The sequence below is a fragment of the Schistosoma haematobium genome, chromosome 4 (genome assembly GCF_000699445.3).
Source record: "Schistosoma haematobium chromosome 4, whole genome shotgun sequence".
In the NCBI taxonomy this organism is placed as follows: Eukaryota; Metazoa; Platyhelminthes; class Trematoda; order Strigeidida; family Schistosomatidae; genus Schistosoma; species Schistosoma haematobium.
This window is the reverse complement of record NC_067199.1, coordinates 43,642,846-43,670,529: the sequence shown is the minus strand read 5'-3', so window position 1 is coordinate 43,670,529 and position 27,684 is coordinate 43,642,846. Positions and strand designations below refer to the sequence as shown.

The window sequence follows — 27,684 nt, the reverse complement described above, 5'->3', positions numbered from 1 at the left end:
TTCCCCTATCCAACAACAGGATCAGCAGGTACAGGTACATGGAGCTGACATATCCTCAAATCATCATCTGGTGTTTACCAAAATGAATCTAAAGCTAAAGAAGCATTAAAAAACTTGGCAAACAGCTGTATGAAACCAAAATACGACCTTCTTTCGACACTGACAAATCCAGTGAATTCAAGACAAGTCCATAGAAATCATTATTCTGTTTGCAGCTTTGTCAAGTGATACTCGGCTTTATTGATCCCATTCCTCATATATATATATATATATATATTATTTCGATGTGGTGAAATACTTCATTTCATGTCCCTATCATCTGTCTTCCACATTGTTTTAGTTCGCTAGGTCATCTGGTGCCTCAAGGTTGTCTGTTCCATGTGTAATGTATCTATCAACTTTAAGATATGGAAAGAATACTATCTCTCACTGATGATGAGTTAAGAGCCGAGTTGTCAGTCAAGGGATATTACCCACCACCTATTCAAGGTTTGTTGCACTATTGCTACGTCCTAAGTTTACAAAGATGACGTCACTAGAAGAATATTGCGCAAAAAGCTGGCATTTTTAATTGATCGTATGTCCTATTTCTTAATATTCATGACGATGTACGTTTTCCAGCTTCTCTGGTGATTGAAGAGCCGTAAGTGTCTAACAGAAACTTTAACACCATATAAGAGTTCAAAATCCAGATTCTTCAGATAATAGCGATTCGTCTGATGCAGCTGGAGAGGCAAGTATCCGCTCGAGAAATCGCGTCAGATTTTCTGAACCTCAAGAAACTGTATACGAAGTTACTGAAAACCACAAACGTGGTTTCTTTTGGTACGCAATATTCTTGCTTACCGCGATCGTGGTTGGATATCTTGTGATGAAAGACATAGATATTATTTCGTTCATGAAAATGCTGGTTTATTCCTTTTCCCAGTAATCAATAATATGTTTCATTCTTATGATTGTTTGACATATATGACATAAGCATGGGAGACTTATTTCAGTTTAAAATCGACTCAAAAGGGGAAATAATTATAAACATTCAGTATATGTTTAAATCGATCGAGTCAGAGAAACAAATAAATGTCACGATGATTTTTCGCCATAGACTCGGACCGACTGCCTCATTTTCCCATGATTTCTGACCATTGATGTGATATTCAGAGGAGGTTTTTTTTACAACACAGATAGTTACTTTCGCCGCAGATCATCATCGAAGCACAGTTTACAAATGTCGAGCCATCAAACTTTTACATTGAAATCGTGAAGGGTACGGATTAATAGCAAATTTTAATGTGTTTTTTGGAGGTGTCTGAAGAGTTAATTATACTCGAGAATCCTAAAGACCGCAGTAAAATGTTTATGATAAGTGCCTTCAAATAAAAGCCCTTATAATGACAGTGAATCCCCAATATAAAATGTAATACTGGAGAACGTGGTTTAAAGCCGAAATAACAAGTGAAACTGACACCCAGTCGACACAGTGCTTTATCGGATGCTGAGAAGAACTCACCAAATAAGAACTGATTAACTTCCAGTCGTAATGACTTGGAAGTACTCGGTCGTTGGTGTCGACCAAGATCTGGAGGCCTATAGCAGGACTATTAAGTGGGTGGGTCCATGCGATAGCCATAACCAATAGCTGCATACATTTGGTGATGGGTCACAATCGGATCTAGTTTCGTAGATGTGTTGCAGACTCATCTCCCATTACAACTTGGTACCTTACGTTGCGTCAGACGTCCTGCTTACTAGTTTCGTTTGCTAAGAACCTATTGTATCACTGCTACGGCTCCCTTATCATGAAAAGTTTTATTCCTCACTGTATCGTAGTGATATAGCAATCTGGGCCTACACAAGTGTGGTCTTACTACATCCGTTAGTGACTGGTAAGGAACGTAAGATATCCGGCAAGTTGATGAGTTTATGAACTAACATCCGTCCAGGCGGTCCGTCTGTGCTTCTCTGTTCACAGGCTAATATAGGTGGTTCTTAATAACGTAGGAGGAGATTGGGAGATTATAGGCCTCCAAATCAAAACATCGCACTAGCCTATGGAATCAAGAACTGCCGATGACAACCTCACTGGAAGCTGTGGATTCGCCGATCTGGGAGATAAACAGTCTATATTATTGAAGACGGTGGGAGGATTCGAAATCTATTTAAATGAGACGGATGCGATTGTCTTCTACCCACCATCACATCTTGACGATGAAAGTCTTCTTAGCGACTCATCCGGTGGTTTTATTCAGTGGGATGTCCTTTCACATTCTATGTCTGCATTGTTATTATTCGTACCCTTAGGCTCTTCCTGGTTTCTTTGCATTTTGCCATCCTAAAGTACAGGGACGTGGATCTATAAGTATTTGGTTAGTTAGAACAACTGGTTCGTCAATGTCTCAGGTTATGATGGAATGGTGGATTCAACTGCGCTTCACACGGTTGAATCTCACTGATAGTAATCAGGAACATCGGCCGACAACAGTTTGTCTTGTTTGAGTCTAGTATATCTATATAGTAATTAGTTACTAACCTGGCGTAACGTTCTTAGTCGATTTAGCAAGTCATTCCGTCCGCTCTATTGGGCAACTAACACATGTCTAGATGCATCAATGACAAATTATTTAAATACAGACTAGGTTATTTATAGGGTTTTCGTAAAGAGATTGTTCTCTATACAGTTTCTAGTGGTCCAATGCTTATAAGTGACAACGATGTTCTCAAGTAATGTATGGGATCCGTAATATCTTCTCAATCTTTTTATTTTTCTTAACTGTGAAGCACTGCTAGCTACTACCTTTGGAGTTAGTGATTAAAAATTGGCTTTTCTTCTTCAGATCTTTGCTCTTAAACCAAATAGTAGACTGTATCACTCCAAGAACTGGATAAACTTTGATTTCCTAAGGTTCTGTGACAATAAAAAACGCAGTATAATCATTATTGTGAACTCAGAATCTGGAAATTAGTGGCAAATAAAGTGTAGATGTGGATTAAAACCTAAAGAGGTGTCGGGCGATTTGACCTAGTTGTGTGTAATATAAGTTTATTCATTCCATTCTAAACAGTTAGTTTTTCTGTGGGTCGGTTGAAATAAACAAATTACACGCGTATATCTCTGTAGAATTTTAGTGCTAATCATACCTCCTGTTATACTAAACTGAGGGTAATGCAATGAATCGTACGAAACCGGGACTGAGGCATTGGGAAAAAACTCGTGATGCCATATGTTTGCGACAACAGTAAGACCGCTGGGACAAAGAGGTGAAGGTGTCATATGGGCCTGTGTATACGTTCTTAGGATGCTTTTGTGTCACTGACTTTGTAATGTCTCTGTGCTTTGCCTTTCATGCTCATCATTTTCCTAAATATTTGTTGCAATTTAATCTTGCTGTGGGCGTAATTGGTTCGTCGTTTTTAATGCATCTTTGAGCTATTCTGTCATGATTTAATCCTTTCACGTTGACCATCTTTGGCCTCAAAGTGTTCGATGTTTAATATGGGTCTCCTCTGTTATCGTATGTTCGGCTTTAAGAATAGAATGGTTGAGAACCAATTCCACTTCAATGTTTCATGAAAAGATGCTTCTTTCAATCAACCCATTGTGAGTGATGATTACGTAACAATTATCTTTAATGTAGTTGCAAATTAGATGTATATAATTTACAATAATATTTTTCAACTTCGCATCAGCCGGTCAAACGACACAACCGTTCTAGAGTATCATTAGCACGCCTCATGGCTACAAGAATTATTGAGGCTAACGGAGGACGATCACAAGGTATTACTGATACCCTATTGAGACCTAGCAGTGAAGCTCCTAGTAACGTAAAAGTGGCGAAAATACTCACTGATCATTTTGACATGGCTAAATCAAGAACTTACAGACTTGGGACTCTATTTCATACTAGATGCAAGTTGTAATCTGAAAAAAATCAACCCAACCTCTAGGTTAGTACTAAGAAACCAAGATACCTACGATCAGGAAGACCATCAGTATATCTTCAGCGTGGCAAATGTTCCACGAGTAGTAGATAAGTAACTTCTATGTAGTTTATAATGGGTCATATCTACCAATGATAATGTATTATGGTTGAAAATAGGTGTATCACAGGCAAGTCAAATTGTACATTTTAGTGGAAACAAAGGAAGACATTAATTAGTTCAAATGATTGTAAGTATAAAAGTTAGGAGACGAGACATTTCGTCAAACTCAGCAAATGACAAGGAGGGCATTTACAAAGAAATGGCCGGTAAAAAGTAAAATCAAAAACGAGGAATTCCCCAATCCACAAGCTATTTCTTTTGTGTAATAAGAAGGAACTTTGGTAGCGAAAATCATTTCTGTGTACACAGAGTGTTCGATAACCTGCATAAATAAAATATGACGTTTATTTAAATAGATAGTATGTAATTAGCAATAATATTGTGAGGTAAATAACTTCTAATTCCATGAACTAGGATGTCACAGGATATTTTCTATTAAAATATGACGAGTTAGTCTATTTTGTTGTTTACTTTGTATCGACAAAAGTTGATCAGGACACGTCAAATATTTTGAGTCACCAGTTTTCCATATTTCAGCTTACAAGAGTGATTAATGTGTAATTTAATTGGGAATGGCATAGCTTAAAATAGTTTGAAATGGGGCACATGCATCCATTCTTTATCTTCTCCCTAATTCTGAGATTCTATATTTCTCAAGATTTTCTTTCGTTTTTGTTTCACTAATTTATATTCTCCCCCGGATCTTATCTACGATGCCCAATTCTTATTACGATTGATATTGCTACCACCTCTAATTTTTTGGGATTTGGTTTGACATATCTGCAAATGGGATATGGCAACTTGAACCGATGTACATACGTACCAGGTGCTACGTTTTGGCTGATTGACTAAAACGCTAAGAATAAACAAATGGTGATGTGATATCAACTCATGAAGATATTTACTTTCGTCACCTATCTAAATATATAAAGGTTAAGTACCCTACAGACTGTTCAAAACTCTCAGAAGTAACAATGTATCGCAGTCATCAAGCACGATACAACTGATTTGCATTGTTTGTATTAGGGGCATAGTGGTGATACTTGATCATTTAAGCTGAAGCAGGCAGATTGAAGTTCGAAAATCCGACCTGTTAGTTAAGAGCCGATTGTTTAAATCGTCAAACCGCTACTGCAACTGTGTGAAGTCTCCATAGTTTGGTAAACATTCACGCCTTGAAATCAATGTGAACTTTTCTGTTTACAAACTATCAACTCAATAAATAATATTATTATGTACAAAAGAATCTTATGAAATCCGAAACCTTAATACAAACGAATAAGTTTGATTATCAGCCGATTTACGGTAAAGCACATATCATCTAAACAAATGTGAATGTGAACCAATAAAAGACATATTGTATTATGTCAACAAATGTAATAGTTATCATAACTTCCGACTAATAAACATGAGCGGTCACACAAAGTTAATAATCCAGTGCACAATGAAATAGAATTAAGTTTTAAAGTAGGAAAGTTTAGGAAAAAACTAAACCAGTCAACGGTATCAATTTGACGGACTTAGTTGGTTGACTTAATTATTTCCATAGTACCATCAAGTGTACTCAAACCCTGAAACATGGACGTAGTCTCACTCATTATCACATGCAGAAGGGTAACGAAACTCAAAGAGTTCATTGGTAACATCTCTAACTTGAAAAATGAATGGCCCAAGTTTGAATTTAACGAGGAGCATTAGTTTCGATAAGATTATAAATATAACTCGCCCTTGACAAGTGACAACTAGCGCGAAACCCAATTTAAGTAGGTGAGCCATCCAGTTCATCACCGTCAGCCAACTACCATCTTATTGTATACATCTCCCGTTTACTCATTTACCATGTACAAATACATTTAATTCGCTTCGAGTCACGCTGTAAGTACGAAGGCTGGTGATACCAACTAATTCTTGAAAGATAAGTACATGAGGCGCGGGGTTTAAATATTTGACTTAGTGGTTGAAAGTCAAACACCTTAACCACTCCATTTAACTATAAGGAATACAGACTTAAAGTAAAGTTAATCATTCATTTTATAATAGATTGAATAAACTTACCAATCCATAGCTTCTTCCAATCCTTCACCTTTTAATGCAGATGTTTTAAATAATTGATAACGTCGATTTTTAATTGCAGCTAAGCCAAGTGATTGTGCTACTTCACTGATAGTCATACAACCAGATATATCTTGTTTATTTGCCAATATTACCAGTACAGCACCACGAAGCTCTTCCTCCTGCATGCCGAGACAAATTAAGTAACGTTACAAAAAGCTTGTAAGCATGAAAGTATATTTATTTGAAAAGATTTTTTTGGGAATCTGTAAATAACTTTCATCAGAGGCTCAGGAAACTGGAAAATGTTAATCTAATATTGAATAGGGGTTTCACGGAAAACATCCACACGATTGTCACATTTTGGTTGAATAATTACTTACATCGTTGCTATATTTGGCATCTCCAGAAGTTTCTGGAAGGTTAAAGACACAAGACGTTATAAATACATTTGATTCTTTGCACATAACTAACCTTGAGACAAAGCTCATACACTTCGTGCCTCTTCCCATTTTTCGAGTTGAGATGTACCCAGGGTTTATACGTAAGCAGCTAGGAAGGTAGTAGTAAGCGTCCAAGTGGTAAATTTCTCAAAACTTCCAAAGATTTTATGGACACAATATGAGAGAAATTCAATTAGACTGGTTATAGTTCATTATCGATGCTAGTATAAATATAACTAACTCATCTCAGAAATTTCTATAATTTCAACATAAAATTGTACTTTTACATTTATAGACTTCATTCTGGCTTCTCAATCCGAAAATTGTTTGTTGTTACCAACCCACTCACTCTTGTACTCATTTTTGTCAAACCGAGTGAAACAATATGAGACAAATTAATCGGCGAATAAAAGTCCTATCGTCTAGTCCTCCCTCCTTATGTGCTGATGCAATTCTACTAATCACTCTTTAAAAATGTCCATCAGATGACTTAGTGAAATTCTTTGATGTTAAACGACTGGAGGATATAAGTTTTGTGCTGGTTGGGATTAGGAGGTCGGGTAATTAGTAAAAGAATCCAATAGATACTAGAGACAATACCATGAAGTTGGTTTTTATTCTGATCATTTAGTAATGATAGTAATAAAACACCTCCAATGTATGTATTATAATTCTCATCAGGACTGCAGATAGATTACGCTGATGATTTTTAATCAGTACCAAATCAATGGTCTATGGATTCCATCTGGGTTTTATTATTCATACAACATCAACCAAAGCGATATAATTACTGAACGTATGAAAGATAGTAAGTTTACGTAAAATTGTTTATATTATCAGATAATGAAGTATAATAAGTTGTTTAATTTATTAAATCTCAACTTTCCAGCCAAAAGACAGTGTTTTTATATCTACTTGTACGACCATTTTCTTTGTGCTGATAAATTAATCGACGTGAAATCCACTATTTTCATATGCTAACACAGTCAGTCAGCTACAACGTAGGACGAGGCACATATATGCATCGGTCCAAGTTGTCATACCTCATTAGGACAACAAGATGAACACTGAATTCATCGAGGTAGTCAATTCAATGGTGGTAATATGTAAAAGACTGCATATAAGGATATGGTACAGTAAGAAAGAATTAGTTCGTAGAAAGAAAGATATAAATCAATTTTAATCTCATAGTTTAAGGGAAGACAGAGAGTGGATACACCGACACCATTGTGATCGATTCTCAGCTATGTAACCAGAGTCTTCAGCCATTGGTTACGATGGTCACACGGACCTCAACTAAGTAGTCTGCATCTACCAACATGGCTCAAACTAGAAGTCAGTTTTTTTATGGACTGATGCCACGTTTTGGTTTAGCCGCCCCTAACTTTCTTCCAACCATTTCCAACACCGGTTAGCATTGCACGTCGCGGTAATCGGTGTTCAGGCATACGTAACACGTGGCCCAACCATCTCAATCGATGAAAATTTAAAACATCATAAACTTATTTACCGTCATTCCCTAATACCCTGTGTCTAACTTCACCATTACTTACTTGGTGATCCCAGAAGATGTGAGCAATATTTTTAAGTTATCTGTGGTCAAATAATAGTAGCTTACAAGTATCGTTTACCCTTAATGGCCACATTTCGCAGCCGTGAAGTAGAACAGAACGAACTGCCGCGCACTATACTCGTCCCGTAATTCAGAGACGGATATCTTGCCTTCGCCATAGGTGACGTAAGTTGGCAAAAGCCAAACGAGCTTTCTGAATCCGCACAGAGATTTCGTCAGATACCAACCCATTAAGGCTGATCAGACTTCCAAGATAAGTGAAGTTGTCGACGCGTTCGACTATTTATTTATTTTAACACATAGATATTGGTACAAGGAGGCACCAAATACATATGCACCACACAAATCTTATTCGATATGTGTGAGGGTTGTGATACTGCTCGAGTGCCCAAACCGAAGCGGGTGGTTTTCTTAGGGAGCCACATTCGGAGCCTTCGACCTGAAGGTCTAATCCACAAGGCAGTGGAGCATCTTAAGGAGATGCAGTCCCATGGAAGCCGGTGACCAACGACTGGTTCATACGCCATTTGTTCCCGCAGGATACTGGAGCCCATGCGCACCATTGGTTTGGGATCCGGTTAAAGCGCCTTACATTCGCTTTTCGTTCTCTCATTTTCGTAAACAACACCCCCGCCACGAGAAGGCAGTGAGTAGGACTTCCCTCCGGGACTTAGACCCAGTACAATTTACCTCAAACCCCATAGCGTCATCCGCTTGGCTACTGAGTTCAGATAGTTACTGACTTGTACAACTGGATGGACGGCAGTGGGTTCGAATCCAGGAGTGAATATCAACTTTGGGATACTGGTATGTCATGGTGACCAATCCTAATTAGGACGAGACGTGCGTCCTGGATCCCACTGCTAGGCACTATCCATCTCTGCTTATAATGCCTGCGACGTGAGGCAATCCCTACTGGATTCCCATATGCCAATCAAGTGATCAAGTTCCATTTAACATATATCAACAACGGGGTAATCCAAACCATTTCAAATTGAATTATTCAAATGTTGACGAATATTCTTATATTCCATCCATATTATTCACATAATAACTATGTTTTTCAGACAGCTAACCGATAGTTACTGGCTTGTACAATTGGATGAACGGTGGTGGGTTCGAATCCAGGAGTGAATATCAACCTTGGGATACTGATACGTCCTGCTGACCAGTCCTAAATAGAACGAAACGCACATCCTGGAATCTACTGCTAGTCACCAAATGCCGTGGTACGGCCGAGAGTGGAGAGAGTCAACTATTCCTCTGGAAATGCTCTCACATGGCCACATGCACACAACCACTACCAGAGAAGTCCTACTCACTGTCTTCTCGCAGCTGGGGTGTTGTTTACGAAATTGAGGGGACGTAAAGCGGATGTCCAGTGCTTTAACCGGGTTGGTGGACATAGAGTCCACCTGGGGAGTTGGAAAACCCTCATCCCAAACCAATGATACACATGGGCTCCAATATCCTGAAGGAACAAATGGCGTATGAACCAACTATTGGTTACCGGCTACCATGGGACTGCATCTCTTTACGTTGCTCCGCTGCCTTGTGGGTCAGACCATTAGGTTGAAGGCTCCGAATGTGGCCCCTTAAGACGACCACCTGCTTCGGTTTGGGCATCCGGTCAGTATTCTAGCCCTTACACAAACCGAATGATTTATGTGGCGCATATCTATTTGGTGCCCCTTGTACCAATGTCTATGTATTTAAATAAATAAACTGCTAGCCACACTCCATCTATGTTATATCAGCACGGACAATACTTAAATGACCAAATCAAAGTGAGATTAGAATAAGTGATACAGTAACCAAGAGGAAAGCAGAGGTTCTATTTTAATGAACTGTAATGTTTTGAGCCATATCACTTTTCTAGTTTTGAATTGAGTTGGAACAATTTAGTATTAGTTATGCAACAAAATTGGTCGATTTGGTTCTGCGTAGTGTGATCCAGTGAAGTCCATGTGGCTTTGTGAATGCGCTTATGTGGGAATACGGTGCCGCCTACGACCAGTTTATTGAAGGCACATAGGCGATGTTCATTGAAATGCCTTCTTTCTTTGTTTTGAAGGAGGCTTTGATGATCCTTGGTCCATGAGATTCCCATCCTATAAGTGCGTTTTGTGCTCGTTTGGACAGCATCAATGCAACTCCTTGTGTATGTGGAGCATTTTCTTCTTCATGGCCGGAGTATAACAGAAGCTCTCCTGAAGTTAGTCGTTGTTGTCCAACTTGCGTCCAGTGTGTTTCACTGATCCCAGGCACCTCTAGGTTGTAACTCCTCATTTCTGCAGCGATTTGGAAGGCTCTCCCGGTGTCCCACATTGTACGAACATTCCATGTACCTAGAGTAGAATCTGATACATAAGTACATCGGTTTAAGTTAACATACTCCATTTGCACAAAGAGGTGAAGTTGTTAAACCAAATCCCAAGATATTAGAAGTGGCAATAGTATCAGCGGTAATATGTATCAAATATACGTTTCAATAATATATAAGTAGGAGAAAACGAGCAATTTAAAGGTTTTCAAACGATTTTGAGTCAGCTAAAATCAAATTTATCCAGTTTTTTACTTTTAAACTATGTCAATTTTGGTAATAAAATTAAAAATCTATCACACTTTGATAGTTTGAATGACCAGTATTCTAATAACGTGACTAGTCTAACTGAGACTATTGAAAAATACTAACGTCACTAAAGTTGATTTTAATAGAAATTGATTTCAATTTTGTTTTAAAAGATCTGCTATATATAGATATATACCTAAAACCAGTGAATCAATGAATATAGAACTCAGTATAACTAAGCAACGCTTCACGTTGTCACAACACTGTAGTAGTAAAATAAAGAAAAATAATAGTAGTGAATGAGAAATAAAAACCCACAAATGGTAAATAAAACAACCGACAAAGAGAAATGGGAAGTACAAAATAAATTAAAATTCAAAAATTCCAAGGATAATTGAAAATGGAGTGCGGCAGGTCAAATGTATCTTTAAGACTCCAACTATTGTGATGCAGATAAATATATGGTTATTGCCCAGGAAATATGTATTGGAGTATATTATCGATCAGTGGGTTTATCGGTTGTTGAGTCAAGTCTTGTGACTTGATCAAGCACAACTGGCTTCTTCCTAGTTCTAATTCAATCAACATAGTACACCTGTATACGTAGTGACTCAAAATTATTGATAAGTATTCCGTCCACCCTGTACGACGAATGGCTATATCAATGTTGATTTGGAGTTCTTAGAGCTAGATAGTTCAATTGTTTATTATTAATATTATTATATTTATTTAAACACATAAACATTGGTACAAGAACGCACCAAATAGACATGCGCCACATAAATCATTCGATTTTTGTGAGGGCTAGGATAATGCTCGGGTGCCCAAACCGAAGCAGGTGGTTTTCTTAGGGGGCCAAACCCAGAATCGTTGACCTAAATGTCTAACGCACGAGGCAGTGGAGCAAAGTTAGGAGATGCAGTCCCATGGTAGACAGTGGCCAACGATTTGTTCGTACGCCATTTGTTCCTTCAGCATGCTGGAGCCCACATCATATCACAATGTGTAGACTCTTTATAACCGTGCGAATTGAAACCCTCATCTATACAATCTGATCAACAGATTTCATTCAGTAAAATTTACTCTTAAGTTACGCAATGTAAGTTATATCACAGCTAGAAATTAAAAAAAATCAATATACCTAATTACAATCAAAACAAGTTGAAATAATTCTGAAATATTAACCAAGTTTTTTCTATTTAAATAGAAACACATAAAAACCTGTGTATATCAGGTTACTATTTAAGTATCAAGGCGATCGAAATGTAAAACATTTTTGTACAAAATACTATACAACCTGACTAAACAACAATTCAATTACGGTGTGTGTGTGTGTGTGTGTGAAGTAGATAGTTAACAGTAGCAATGGATAATTGTTTGGTGATATTGCATGTAAGACATTAAAGGACGGTTCAGTAGTTTAAAGATCCAACATTCATAGTGAGATCAGACGGTCCTAAGCTCGATTTCCTATAGGATCGTGAATGTGTATTGTTGAACAAGAGTCTTATAGTAAGATGAAACCGCTATCCCCTGTTTAACGGTTTTGAATAGCTTTCTAATTAAGGTTAGTCCGTGATGGAAATAAAGAAATCCAATCAATTCGATAAACCAAGTACAGTAACAAGAAAAGGTGTCTGTGTCACATGAAAATATTCCACGCACTAGCAAAGGATCAGTAAGAACAATAAACTTTGTTTGCAACTCTTGCTGTTCATGAGATATTAATACATCGAACCCATTGTACACAAAGCTTATCGAAGCAATACTTGTTGTAAGTATTTATCGTTCAGTGATAGAACTGTATTTAAGAACAACAATTGTATCAACCAATGAATAAGGACCAATAAATATAACATTGAACTAGAATAACGTCACTCAAAGAAATGCTTGTAGATGGCTTCTCGGCTCACTAATTATATTTTGATATAAATTTAAGAGTATGCTTTCCTTGAATAATTCGTTAGGTTAAAGGAATTATATGCTCCCATCTAAATCCATACAGCTGAACTCAAGAGACCAGACTTATTTTCCTTCAGGAGGGAGTGGTAATACAATCAGTTAATCAGATATTGACCGAATGTTAAGCTGATGCAATTGGACAAGATTTGAGTTCTTGTTCTATGGCTAGGACTTATCAGACTTCTAAGATGAGTGAAGTTGTCAACGCGTTCGACTACTTCACTCCCTATCCTTCGCTTAGGTGTTGACACAGGCCAGTCCTGAAGCAACAATTTGCATTTAGAAGAGAAGGAACGCATCCCAAACATCCTGGTATTGTTGCTCAGTGCCATCAAAGACTCTGCAAAAAAAGTAAGTTCCTATTTAGTACGTCAGTGACTGTATTGAACAATTTCTTTAACAGCTATAGTAAGTCAGTTCTTACAGATTTTAGTACAATATTTTTTTTATAAAAAAAAATCAATAAAGTGAAATTATTAACACGAAAACTGTATACTCAATTGTGGAACTTTCACTATCATTCTGGAGAATGTCTACGCCTACTTCTACTAGGAAGTGAGTGATAAGGTTCAAATACTGTTCTGTCCATGTTTTTTCCGTATTTATACTTTTCTCAAGACTTTCATCACTTTTTCGTCGTACACTAAGATCTAAATAGTCAGCAGACAAAAAACACCAATCTTACTTCATTTTACAGAGACGATCACTATCAAACGTTTCCGAATTGACCTATGTATACAGAAAGAAAGTTCTATTAGACATTTCCTGCCATGGTGTGATTGGATGTTTATCTAATAACTTCTATTCATTTTCAACAATGTCCTCAACGTTTTTATTATTTTTTCGTCTTCTGATATTTATCTCTTACATAATATTAATGATTTTCACATAACAGTCTGTTTTACCATATTGGGAGATTACTCAATCACATATTAATTTCGCTGCTCTTACATAATCTCTTAATCATTACTTCTTCACATATAAAAACACATCGATATTAACTATGTTTATTCATACACTTTGTTTCCCTATTCTTCCGATTATCACGATTTTTGATTGTCATGAGCATCTACCTAAACTTCACAAACCAAAGTATGCTAAAAATTTGTTAATAAATATACTTTGAAGTTGTATGCAGCTGATGAGAAACCGTGAAATAGGTTGATGAATTTATTTTATTCTACAACCCTTATTGCTTTAGCTGTTTAATACCATATGAAAGTCAATTTGGGAAACAAGACCTAACATAACTTGCGCTCCAGTTCTCCACGTTAATATGTTGTGACACATCTATGATAGAGTATAAACCGTCTATTAAACACACGTTTTTAAGAAATATTTTGATGTAGGCTGTATCAACAATGTCTGAGTACGCTAAGAATTTAGTATATCGAGGGAAAATCAAATGAAGTAATACAGTAAATTCTGTCACAAAATAGTCAGCTACTTGTTGAAATAAATTCATTCTACGTGGTACAAGAATAAGCAACTTCATCTAAAGAATAAGTGAGAACGTTGAAACCACTGAATAAAAAAATACAGAAATACTGAACGTCACTCGTAGGGGTTAATAAAAAACACGAATGTAAATTTTATTGAGATCACGAACTGATTTAAGTTAAATAACCAGTGAAACGTGAAAGCACTGGATAGCAGCTCAGGCCTAGTATGGGAATCATCAACAGATTGCATCTACGACCCCGCAACCAAGAACCCAATCTACGACTCGCCGTCACGAGTATGAACACTTGACCTCTAAACCATTGAGTCAAGATTTAATGGTGTAAAAGATACTAGGCGGCCATTTTTGATTGTATTCGGTAGGTGACTTCCTTACACCCAACACGGTTGAACTCCATTGCTCGTGTTTTCGGGTTTTCAATGGCTCTCATAGGTCGGTTCGTGATCTCAATAAAACAGAACAACCACAACTTTATACCTACAACTATAAATCATTATTAGTTAATACATGAATTAAGTTAAAATTAACAAACTTACCTCAAGCATAGAAAATAATTCTTGTTTAGAAATTCCAACTCGATCTTTATCCATACTATCCACTACATAAATAATAGCATCAGTATTCGCATAATAACAACGCCAATATGGTCGAATACTAGTTTGACCGCCTAAATCCCATACTTGAAATTTAAGATTTTTGTGAACAACTGTTTCTACATTGAATCCAATAGCTGAGATTTTGGAAAAAAAAAGAATATGTATATCAATAATTCTAAAGAATTTCGATGAGTCTCTTTGTTTTAAAAAAGAGGTCATATTGATATGGAATTCAGTGATTTGATTGATAATAATAGTAATAGTATTAGTTAATACTATGAATTTTGTCATAGTAAAGAATTTTCAGCATCAATAGTGTAATTTCGCAATAAATTCTTGTTTCATATTCATTCAAATCTTAATTATTCAGGAAAAGCTTTATGAAATTTTTTAAATAGACAGTTTATTTATTTTAACACAGATATTGGTACAAGGAGGCACCAAATAGATATGCACCACATAAATCATTCGATTTGTGTGAGGGCTGGGATACTGCTCGGGTGCCCAAATCGAAGCAGTATATGCAGTTGGCATAATTAATACTTAACTCAAAAAATCTAAAATAGTTAGTCCAAAATGTTAGGGTTTATTTATTTCTTTGTTTGAACATATAAATATTGGTACAAGAGGGCATCAAATATATATGAGCCAATAGCTTTTAAAAACAGAGCTAAGAACAAATAAAAGATGGGATATTGGATGGTTACTTCATTCATACTTCGGACATTTTAATATTTAATCCACATTATCTCTGGAAATATATCTAGGAACTTTGACCTTTGTGATACATTTGAGTCAGAACTTAGTGGTTATCGTGAGAAGTAAGCAGTGCTATTTAGACCGATCTGGACTTTTACTATTCATATGAGAAAGCTCGGAATAATAATTAGTTTATACTGATAGATAACGGTAAATATTTTACATGCTCGTTTGTAACTCGGTTCGTATCAACTTACATACTTTGGATATCAGGGAAATAATTGAGTTATTAAAATATTCATTTCCAATACATTTTTCGACCAAATAAACTTTAAACCTGTTCTTAAACTTTGATTAACTGTTACAAATCGTTTTTTGATTAAATACAAGGCAAAAATGAAGGTAGTTTCAAAAACTTTAAATGATTTTTTTAAACTAATTATATTTTAAAACCCCAGGACAGTAATAAATATGCATTATCCCTTTATACGACCGGAAGTACGAGAAAATATCTCGTTATGCGATACTAAATATTCATCTATTAAACTAGTAATCATTAACTTCGCTCGCTTGTATAGGAATTATATTTTCGTGTTTGAATTAAGACTTTTGCTGATTAATATCGTAATATTAAATAATAACGTTTTAATAACTAACCGATTATATTCTTACTTTATAAAGCAATGAACTATATATATAGAGCACTTCCTTACTGAGTTAAACTAGTAGGGAATAAGAGTGTTGTACGCCAAACAGCATACCTTTTCTCTTTTTATGAATAGTTTTTTATAAGCTACCAAGAGTATTTTCATAAAATATGTTTATATAAATTATTCTTACACCTCATATTAGTTTGGGATGGACAGATTTTCTTTTTTTGAAAATAGAACTTTTATCGAAATTTACACTAAGATTTTTTGGCTGAGTTTAAATATTACGATTATGGCTATTTAAGTACCACTAAAAAGTACCGTTTATAAAGAATCTATCGAAAATTAAGGACTTACTAGGAATGGTTGTTACCACTTCACCAACCTGTAACCTATAGAGAATTGTCGTTTTCCCGGCTCCATCTAAGCCTAAGATGAGGATTCTCCGTTCTTTACTTCCAAACAGTCGGGAAAACAGACTAAATATACCACCTGAAATCATAAGGATTGTGTTTGAAAGAATGCTTACCCATTTATATGATAGCTCTTTTGTATTTCGAATAATATACGGTTATTTAGAACTTTGGTCTGAAGTGGAACCGTATGGTTCCTATAAATTACGATAGATGCTAAAATAATCCAATATATGGTGAAAAAAGATTAATTGACCTTATAACAGATACCACCGTATGCAAAAAGGGCTTTATTTATTAGAAAACCATTTCTACGTGCTTTAAGTAAGACACTTGAATAATATAAAAACATCACTACAAAGACATTGCTGCATAATCTCTCCTATTCGCACTAATAATGTTACTACCACAGCACAACTTTGATGTGCTAATAGTGCAGCAGCATGAACCGATGCACACATGTCAGACTACATTCCTTGACTGGATGATCACTGGAAGTATTTCCGTATATCAAACGCCTACAGATGAATCTAGTGATCTTTTCAAGATGTGTACATGAGGCTTTTTATAACTTGTTGGCACTAAGTCATGAGAAAGCTACAAAATGACCTGGCAAACAGGATAAATTTGTATGTTCGTGTTTCATCACATGTGAAGAACATTTATTAGACTTGGCAATACTAAAAATGATCTAAAGGATAATGACTTAAGAACGAACGATAACAACATAGGTAAGGGAAAATAAATTATGGAAGACTTAAATGATTTCGTGGGTTTTTATGTAGCATAGATAAAGAAATTACAGGGTCACTGGACTGATTCGACAATATCGTCATGAAACCTGCATATACAACATAGGACCTAGTACATGAATGACTTTGTACACCGAAACTTTATTTGAATGGAAAATTAGAAAGGAGGATAAGAGAATTGAGAGGGCAGTCCTTTTTTGGTCAACTACTTCGAAATGCCTATTAACTAGCCTTCTCTTAAATGTTACAGAAATTCATAATGAACACTTTTCCTCCTAAAGTGAACTAAAAACTAATATAGTCCGCAATTTAAACTTTAATGTGGGTCGAACTTATTTTGTTTACATCTATCATAGGATTATGAAGTGGGGACCCAAGTTGTTCTCGGATTTGCAGAAATAAATACTCTCATCTACAAGAAAATTAGATAAATATAAAAAACTGTTATTATCTATAACTCCTAGGCATTTCATGCACTAACATTCTCTTATGTCCATGTAATATCTCTCGAAACAAACTGATACTAGTTTTTAGTTTACTGAGACAAGTTTCCTAGACACGTAGAACTACTTAGTTTACTAACACTGGAATAACACAGTTCGTACCGGCCGGTAGAGCCCACTAATTGGCTTGAATCTCCCTAGTGATAAGTTAGGAGATTGAGAAGCACCCCAAGAACGGAGTTCATCTTCGACGTCATATTTGCTGACCGTTTATTAAGGATCTTTACAAAGGGCTAGTGCGGTAACTTTAAAACTTAAGAATAAGAGGCATATGGAAACCTTAGCTTGGAAATTCTCTGTGATCATCGGACAAGAATAAAATCAATGAAGAGGCCCTGAGTAAAAGCCTGTAAAAAGTGGTATGTTAACATACCATATACGACCTATATAGGTCGATTACTAGTCCTAAGATGACAGTAAGAATTCTCGAGTCTTTAGATATTCGTCACTCTTATTTGTGAATGATGGGTACCAAATACCTGGAACCGTACTGAAATATCAATTAAATATTGTATAGACTAATTATAATTGGACTATAGTCTAATTGGTCTTTACAAGCCTGTGACAAAGCTATTGGGTTTCATGTTTTTGTAGTAGAATGCTGAATTTCTTTATCTAAAGGGTGATTGGACTATGTTATAACTCGCGATACGACAGAAATCTTAACAATCACACACAAACCGGTGACCAATGTTACCACTTGTAGCTCAAACCTTGAATAAATTCCATTCAGTGTCTAATACTCACTTGGTGAGGTTCAGAATTTTAGATCTCATGTATCCTATATCCGTAAAATAGGATAAGTTTTTATTGGTTAATTACCTAACGCCTAATTTGCATTGTGATGGAAGTGATTCATGACCTAAAATCACTCATCTAATCATGTAGATTTTCAAAGTTGTTTTTGCAGAAATATGTCTACCAGATCAACTCGCTCCAGTCATTTATCGAAAACAGTTTTGAGTACTTTCATAATGGATCCCGGTTTGGATCGAACTGATCTTACTGAAAAAAGAGGGACTTTGTAGATGATATCTCAAATTAATGGGATGGGGCTTATTGAAGTTGTTCTGTTTGTAGCGGAAAATGGTTTGGCAAGTCTTCGGCGTCGACTCTGACCTCATTTACTTAGCCAGACACATCCTCGCTGGAGGCGCGCGTTTACGCATCTGCGCCAGAACGCCGTTTAGTACGCCGTTCTGCACAACCCTTACAGCAGCTAATCAACTTAGATCACCTGCTTCTCTACACAAAGGCCACTTTTCAAATAAGTTTTTATATTATTTTATCCCTGACTTTTACTTCGATTAGGTTTTGGATCCCTTAATCACAAGAAGGTCACAGAAAATACTTCGTCGAGCCCTGAACGTTCGTGATACATTGAGACTAATCTGGAATGGTATTACTTTGGTTTTCGTCGCGTTATTTGAATCCAACAATACTTGACTAGTCTGAATCAAAATCCCCGTTAGTTAGGGAAAATTTTAACCAGTATTAAGGTCAACGATAATCATAGTTGACCTAATTGTTACATAGGGTTCTCTAAAGTTGACTTAAGAATTAGTTACTCTCGACCGCCCTTAGATTGATTTTCACTGATTACAACGGCCATTGATACTTCGTTCAGTTTTTATAGAAAACAACCACATCTTATTTGAGTTCCGACCCTGATTATTTTTATTCCGAGGACTGCGCTAAACTGTGGATGTTGCAAGATAGAATGTGTGCCGTCTACACAGGAAGTGATGGATATCACAGTTGTTAATTCCAAAGTTGACTAATTCTTAGTCAATCAGCGTGCACCAACGCAATCGAGCATCGAACATGCTTTAATCCAATCTTTGTCCCGCCAACAACACGTTAACTAATTCTGGCAGCTTTGTGTCAACTCTGATCCTCTATTGATACTCGATATAGAAGCTTCTTTCCTGGCCCAGTCACATCAGTCGAAAATAAAAATATCAGCCTTCATTATAAAAATCACATATTTCGGATATTTGTGGCTTAAATACAAGTAGACCATACCGCATCACACCATAACATGAGAAGTAATCATTACATAGTATTAAGCCAAAAGTGACCGTGAATATAAGAGACTATAAATAGTAGATTGGAGATAAATGAAAAGTTGAAAATCGTATAACGTTAGCTAATGAGTCAAGTGAAAACTTATGATAAGAAGAATATATTTCGTGCCTATAGGCGACCCTCGTTCTATTGATATAAGAAACCAGGCTAGCATTGGATAAATTTTTATTTAGATCGCGAAAAACTTACCGTGGAGTGGGGGATTATCTGTTCAAATATACAGTTTTTCAACATCCATTATAAGATAATAGGAAATATAATGCCTATACGAAATAAGGTAGTGGATGAATACTTTAGCTCCATTGTTTTGGCAGATACTTGGTTGTTTGGAGTCAACTCCTAACCAATGAATGTAAGCTGTTACATATACATATGTATGACCTAGTTATTTAATAATTATACGACAAGAATATATATAATAATAGTGCACAAATAATTCCTGTAAGTTGTCGCTCGTTTATTCTTAGTTTGGACATAACACTTACAAATTCAACTGCGCGGTTCATCAACGTTAATCTCCTGGACTACATCCCTGTTCTGGTCACGAAGTTTGATGGAACCTGATGGAGAAGCCTATTGCTTATCTGGATAACATTTAATTTGCGCTAACTGCATACATACCTGGGAAAAGATGTATTTTTGCGACGGCAAATGAATATCGATGAACACTGAGGGTTAAATTTACAGGACTTTCTTTAAGGGCGAGTAGACCGTATGTGAAGACCTGAAAAATCTGAGCGGATGCTTATGTATTCTAGAGCATATACATAGGTTTAAATGAAACTCTTGTAACAGCTTATGTCCTGGTATACATTATATGCACACCTAAAGTATGCATTTCAAATCTAACTACGCGTTCTGTAGCGTACATATGGTCGTAGATTCTCTCGTGTATCCGACAAGGCAAAAACGAATTATTGTGTTTGATAGTAGAGTGGAGGATTTGCATTAACATGACTTCAGAAAGCGCTAAATTCCCTTTCCGAGCACTGAAAAGTGTTCGCCGAAAAGTTGTAGCCATGATATCAGTAACTGACAATTTCGCACTTTGGATATGTGAATTTGTAACGTACTTCCCTATCAACTTGTAAAATCCGTAAATTATCCAGCATTTTCTTGTCCACTTGTTGAATGTTACGCATAATAGCATATTTTACTCTGGTTTAAATAACGTGAGGTTCCAACTTTCACTTTAGTCCTCTGTCTTCTGTCCTGACTCATTTTCTACAAATACAGCACATGCCGGCTTGACCAGGAAACTTCCTAGTTGGTATATTAAATTTAATTGTACAAAAACTGAAAAGCATCTAAATTCAGTACCCAACATTTGCAACTCTACAAGTCAAGAAATAACACATACAATGTAAGATCCTTTATGAAAGTTTTGTGTATGATAATCCATCCACGTACACACCGTTGTGATCTATTCTTCTTGATTCCTTCTGGTGTGCATTTAGTTGATATCTTTATTCCACTATTTGTACTATTTGTATTTACGTAAACATTTTGTCTAATCAACGTCTTCACCAATTTTTTTGTTATTTCTTGAACTACATCTATGATTCTTTGGCTGTTATTGAGTTATGGCAGCTGTCATATTCATACGCTCACTCGTTGTATTGATTTGCTTGAACTGACCGGCATTTTGTAGTTTTCATCGTGAATCGAAGCATTCGCCCAGAATTGGGAACAGTTCGTGTTGTAGCAAAATTAAATATTATCATTCTAACAATATGCATGTGATATGCCCAGAAAGGGTAGAATAACGTTTCTGTGCTGATATGTTGATTTATTTGTTGCACTTGGTAAGTCCCATATATCCTTTATCAGTTCATCTATTTAATTATATTTAAACTTGACTACTGATTGAACGATTATTGGCTGAATAACTGGGCGGAAATATTTGTTTAGGTAATAATGTATGTTTGAATTCAAAATTAGATTTAGAAACTTCATTTACCTAATTACCGTATTATGGATTCTACCGAGCAACAGAGCGTAACTAGACTAACATAAACAGTTATTCATCGTTCCGAATTGGTTGAGTTTGGGGGTTGCATGTATTCCTTTAGATACATACAAAATTTGTTTATATGAACGTAATTCATCAGGTAGATTCAACAGCAATCATGACATAAACTAGTTGGCAAGCGTTTCGTGCCTTAAGGTAACCCTCGTGCTATTGATAGAAGAAACCAGAGAAGTAGTGAATAGGTCTTTATTTCGATCTTCGCGCAGTCACAGTGGAGCGTGGAATTATCTGTTCAGACAAACAAAGGCTCTCAACATTCAATATAAGATAATAGGGAATATAACGCTTATAAAAAATAAGGAAGTGAATGAATACTTGAACAATACTGTTTTGGCATGTGCTTGGTTGTTTGGGGTCAACTCTTAACCAACCAACCTGAGCTGTTACAAGCGCATTATAAAAAGATCGTCTCGCATTTTTTGCGTAGTGCCCTCCGACCACTGAAGTTCAGCACTTGACGCAAGTCAAGGACAATTATTTCACACCAAATCTTTGGTTGAAATCCACCATTTGAAATGTATCGCTAAGAAATTAAGAAGCTGAAGCTGTTTTATTAGTGAAACTAAAATGTTATTCCGTCTAACAGTAACTTTTGTACGCAATGTAGTTTGCGTGATTATGTATGACCACATCATAATTAGAAACGAAGCACTCCATCTGTTGATAAATCAAGTAAGAAAATAAGGGGTGATCTGATACTGGAATACGAAGCATTAGTCTCTCCAAGCCACCTCAACACCAGTATAATTTTAGGACATTATCACCACACTCATCGAGGCAATTCTAGAAACATCCTTCACCAGAGAGCGAACATCCAGGTACGTTATCACCTTTTCTCATCAAGGGTTGCCGTCATTTTGAATGCTTTCTAGGCCGAAGTGAGCACAGGCCCATCAGTTTATAAGTTTAAGAGGAGACTCAACAGGCAAATAATCGCCCATGGATTGTCATCTCCTCCTTAAACCACCTGTGTCTGATACATTTCTTACAAATTACCGCGGTTATCACTAACAAAACTTGGCAACCGTCTTCCACGTTTCTTATTATGATTTCCGTTTCCCCTCTTATTCATTCAAATCCGTCTTCTTACACATTGACAATAAATTAACTTGCTTATTATTCTTGAAAGAATCGCCTCCTCTTTGTACTGTAATTGTCACTTCACTATTTTCACGTGACAACCAGACACCTTCCTACCTCATAAAGTGATGACTTATGGTATCCACGATCCCTGGTGTCCTGAGACAAACGCAGTCACTGAACTACATGATTTACAAATTCATAAGTAGTTACCAAAATGGATTAGAATTGGTATATTTGAGCGGCTAGACTACCACCCATTGGAAATTCACATGCATATAAAACGGTATCGAAGTAACAGTAAGTGGGAGTAAATATATCGGTCTTTTTATACATGCATAAATGCATGTATAGATCTCCCACCAATTGTCTACAACAGACTTAGTAAACCAGGTCGCAAGTGGACAAGTGACGTATACAATATTAATTCTGAGGATTTGCTGAATAATATCGTTTTTCTGATAGGTTTAAGGAAAAATTGTATGCAACCCTGAAATAAGGCGTCCTGATACGGCAACAAATAAAGGCTAATGGTGAGTTGAATAAGATGGTATTCGAGAACATTTGTATTGATGAATCGATCACCAACATTAGCGGAAACTCAGCACCACCATAACATTAACGGTGTTAGACACTCCGTGAACTTGTGTCTCTCATTAGGGACTCCCCAAATACAACTATGGTCTCCAAAACAACTACTGTGAACGACTGGACCTCCGTCAGCCGAAATAAATGGTACAGAACGTCACCGCCCAAAATGGTGGATGTTTTGAGAAAATCAGCTGAAGAATCTGTCGTGAAGTCTACTCCCAAGTTTGTCCAACGTGTTAACAAAATGCACGGGAATCATGACGAAGGTACTCTGATATTAACGTACTTAAAAACCTGGGAAATGCAGTTAGGGTTCGCGATAATTCTCTCATAATCATGAACTATGAAGATGGCCCTGACCTTTCTCTCAGTTCTGAAGACGAAAACGACAGGATGTCTAGGAAAGTCAGATAATAAGCCCAGATTTCCCAAAATTGAGCCACCAATGATTGTATGACTTTTTCCGAGAGAAGAACGCCATCCACCAAAACCATCCACGACTCCTTCTTCAGCGTTCGCTATCAGTGATGACGTACAAAATGCTCTCTTGACCGGTCACTTGCCAAAATCAGAAGATGTGAGAATACTTCTTGACAAACCATATTTCGAGCGCATTCTAATCAGGGACATCTCAAATGGATTTCGTGAGACGTTCTTTTGAGGAAGAAATATTTTTGTGCAAGTTGTTTCAAAAAACGTAGACCCTAATTACGCGGACTGAGATATTCTGGTGTAGAAGTTCATAAAGCAGTCCTTTAACCCTGAAAACATATTAACCCAAGTGGTGCAATCATCAAGAAAAACGGGGAATTTAGACCCAAACTGGTATATGTAACCTTCACACTCTCCCAAGTAGTGGGTGCTTTTCTCGGTGCACCCATTGACAACGAACGCCGGTTACCACCTTGTATCAGAATGCGTGCTGGCAGGTCACATGATGCGAGGGTTAAGCACAAAAGCAGATCTGAACTGACGGTTCCACTTGCTGACTGCCGATAACAAAAAAAATTTGTAGGATGGAAACGGGTTACCAAGTCGAAAAACCCCGTTTAGGTAGGTTACCTGTTCGTTCATATAAGCCTCATTCACATAAACAGGATACAGGAGCTCACTTGTTTCAAATGGAATGCATATACTGCCTTTATACGAAAGCTTAGAGTTTTTCAGACAAAATGGATGAGTTAGGTGAACTAAGCGACCGAAGCAATACTTATCTGATAAGAATATCTGAAGCATGAGCATCTCAAATTGTGAACCAGGGGTTGGGAATACCTGGCATGCATTTGTCTCTTAACGACAGAAAAGCATAAATGGGAGGTGAAGCAGCTCTGGACCTACGGTCTTGTTTGGTAGCACATCATACATACACTAAAGTGTTTGTTAATCTTGATGAATCTGTATGTTTCTTAGGGAGATTGTCCGAAACCTCGAGGTGTCTTATTAAAGTCATCTACGGGAAACCTATTGTTAACACCGAGTGGGATAATCGTATGCTGAGGTAATTATCTCTGTCTGTCCATTTTGGACACACACATATCCCGACTAGTCGAGAACTCAATCTTCCTGAAACCGATTTCACTAGACGCATAAACATTGGAGGTTAAAACTTTAGTGAAACACGGTCCTTTAATCTCCTGGAAGATCTGGGATTGTTCAAAGATGCAAAGTTATTGACTCAGTGACGAAACAATCAGAAGCCGTCACGCTTAAACTGGATCTTCTCAAACGAGGAACTACTTAGTGATAACCTGTCAATCCTGGCTGCCTTAGACAAGGTGATTATGCCGTAATAGCCTTTAATATTGTCAGCGAAACATCCTACCGACAACAGGCGTTGTAATTACAAACGGTTGGATGTGTCAGCTTTACAGGTCAATCTACAACGGGCGAACTGAACAGCCTTCAATTTGATGTAGACGTACATTGGGATTTCATAATGCACACAATCATGAGTGCTACAAAACAGTCTGACCCACAAGCGGTTCCTAGAAATTACATAGAACCTACAACGAACCATCATCAAGAATCACCCACGACGTGAAACTTTGTGAAGAATTTCGAAACCAAGATTATAAGCTGACACCTTGGCAGGATCTGGCTCGATTTTGAAGTTGGACGAGGACCATCGGACCTTATTTGAATACTTTAAAGCGTAAAGTAGTCTACATGTTGCAGGCCACGAATACAACGTAGGTAACTCTTCTATGATGGTATCCCAAGTTGAAAACGATCTAAGTGTTGATAGCCTGCAATCTGAAGTCTTACGGTAACTGAGACAAAAATGTCTTTCGAGCAAACCCTTGCCCTGATAAGTTCAGATATAATTTTTGGCCAGTGTGATGGAAGAACCTCCCATATAACCTTAAACACTTTTATTCGTCTCAGTTTAGACTACTGAAACATAGTATTTCCTCTCTCACTCCAGAAGGATAACGATACTCTGGAACTTATCCATCGGCTAGCCACGAAACCAGTTCGGGGGCTCAAATTCAAGCTCTATAAAGGGCGTCTCCAATCACTGGACCTTTACTCATTAGAGTACAGGCGTCTTAGGGTTGACCTTCTAATGACTTTCATCGTTTTAAACGCTCTTGGGCATCCACTCAATCACCTAGTTAAGCTCAGTCCCAACGCAAAATTTGAGGGAAACACCCAGAAATTAGAGACATAACACAGGGGAATTGACTGTATGAACAAATCTCATGCTTTAAGAGTAGTCGAATTTCGGGATTCACTCCCGGCTGAGTTAGTCCAAAGGAGTTCCCAGAAGTCCTTTATGAGAAAACTTAACATAATATTACGGGCTGAGGGCAGTATCTCATTATGATTTACAAACACTTCTTTTTTCACCGTAAAATATACCTAGGTTTCTACCTAGAGACATCACTGACCTACTGATACTAGATACGGGAGCCTGTTAAGTTTCTATTACGTCCAAGCTCGAGACAAAGACATTGAATGTAAGTACTGCCTTGTCATTATAGGACTATCAACCCCTATTAAAATAGTGAAAATATACCGGCTCCACATGGAATCATACAGTTATTTCCGAATTCTGATATTGTGGTAATCTTTTGAATATATCAGTATTGCACTTTCAACCTTGACGGTAACTAAGTTTCCTATTTGTGCATTAGTATGAAAAACTCTTAGGAAGATTGGAAGCTTATTTATATATCAACTTTATCTCTATTTCTAATTATTTTCGATTGCTAGCACAGTTATATGTAAGTATAACCAGAGTAATGAATATATATCCCGTTCATTGTTGAAACGTCATTATCATATGTTATCTCTAGATTCTTGACACATTGTAACACAGGTGATTCCAGTACCATTTGTGGTTCTTAAAACGTTTAAGAAATTTCTGTCCGCAAGCTAAATTAAAAACTGCATCTAAATGTGCAGATGGGGTTGTCAGGCAAACGACACAGTATCTTAAAATCGTTTCACGTACTGAATGATAATTAATTATTAAGACATACATGTGCAAGTGGTGTGGAACAAGATTTTGTAAAGTTTGTTTGGTCGGAGACTTTCAAGGAAAAATGAAGGCTGAGGACCACTGTTTTGTTTGCAATCAGGTAAATTCCCAACACTTTACTTAGTTTTATAAGAACCTGGAGACATCTACTTATCTCAGCTACTGTTAACATATTTCATATGGATTTAAAACCCATAACCTAGCCTTACTCGGGTTTTATGCAGTAGTAAGAAAGGGAAAAATTGAGCGGAATTTAGTTAACTTTGATGAATGGAAAATCTTGTCTAGGCAATTAGATTACACTGGTTTAATTAGCATCTCATTCGGCAGTTAGGAATAGATCGTATTCAGAGGTACGTTTTAATGCTTATAGTAACTTAACTGATTTCTATGCACTGAATGTATAAGTAGACAAATTTGCGCGAGGTAAAAACAAGTGGCTCAGGGACATATTTCAGTTCTTGTCTAACAAATAAAGTTTTTATGAATTTGAATTGGCAATGGTTTGGGGATTTATTGTTTTTGAAGCATCAAGATCTATCTGGTGAGATGTCGTTAGTTTCAGATTTATAGCACATAGTTAACCTAATATAGATAGCCAATCTCTATTTTGTTTACACTGGTGCCTTATGTAAAAATGATCAGAAATATGTGATGCGATATTACCAGTCACTAGCACAGAGAACAAAGGAGA

General features: G+C 36.8%; 2 protein-coding genes across 2 annotated transcripts; one reads left to right on the top strand and one right to left on the bottom strand.

The window, feature by feature from the left end:
* Positions 1-21,761, top strand: MS3_00008154 (uncharacterized protein). Its single transcript, XM_051216509.1, has 5 exons — positions 1-489; positions 527-577; positions 622-643; positions 679-12,991; positions 21,385-21,761. The coding sequence occupies exons 1-4, from the start codon at positions 408-410 to the stop codon at positions 929-931; spliced, it is 408 nt and encodes a 135-aa protein (XP_051067101.1). The 5' UTR covers positions 1-407; the 3' UTR covers positions 932-12,991; positions 21,385-21,761.
* Positions 4,053-18,439, bottom strand: ARL1 (Arf GTPase arl1). The gene is made up of 5 exons (XM_051216510.1): positions 16,577-18,439; positions 16,405-16,539; positions 14,639-14,832; positions 6,094-6,272; positions 4,053-4,360 (listed from the first exon to the last, which is right to left on the bottom strand). The coding sequence occupies exons 1-5, from the start codon at positions 16,578-16,580 to the stop codon at positions 4,330-4,332; spliced, it is 543 nt and encodes a 180-aa protein (XP_051067102.1). The 5' UTR covers positions 16,581-18,439; the 3' UTR covers positions 4,053-4,329.
* Positions 21,762-27,684: the final 5,923 nt, after the last annotated feature.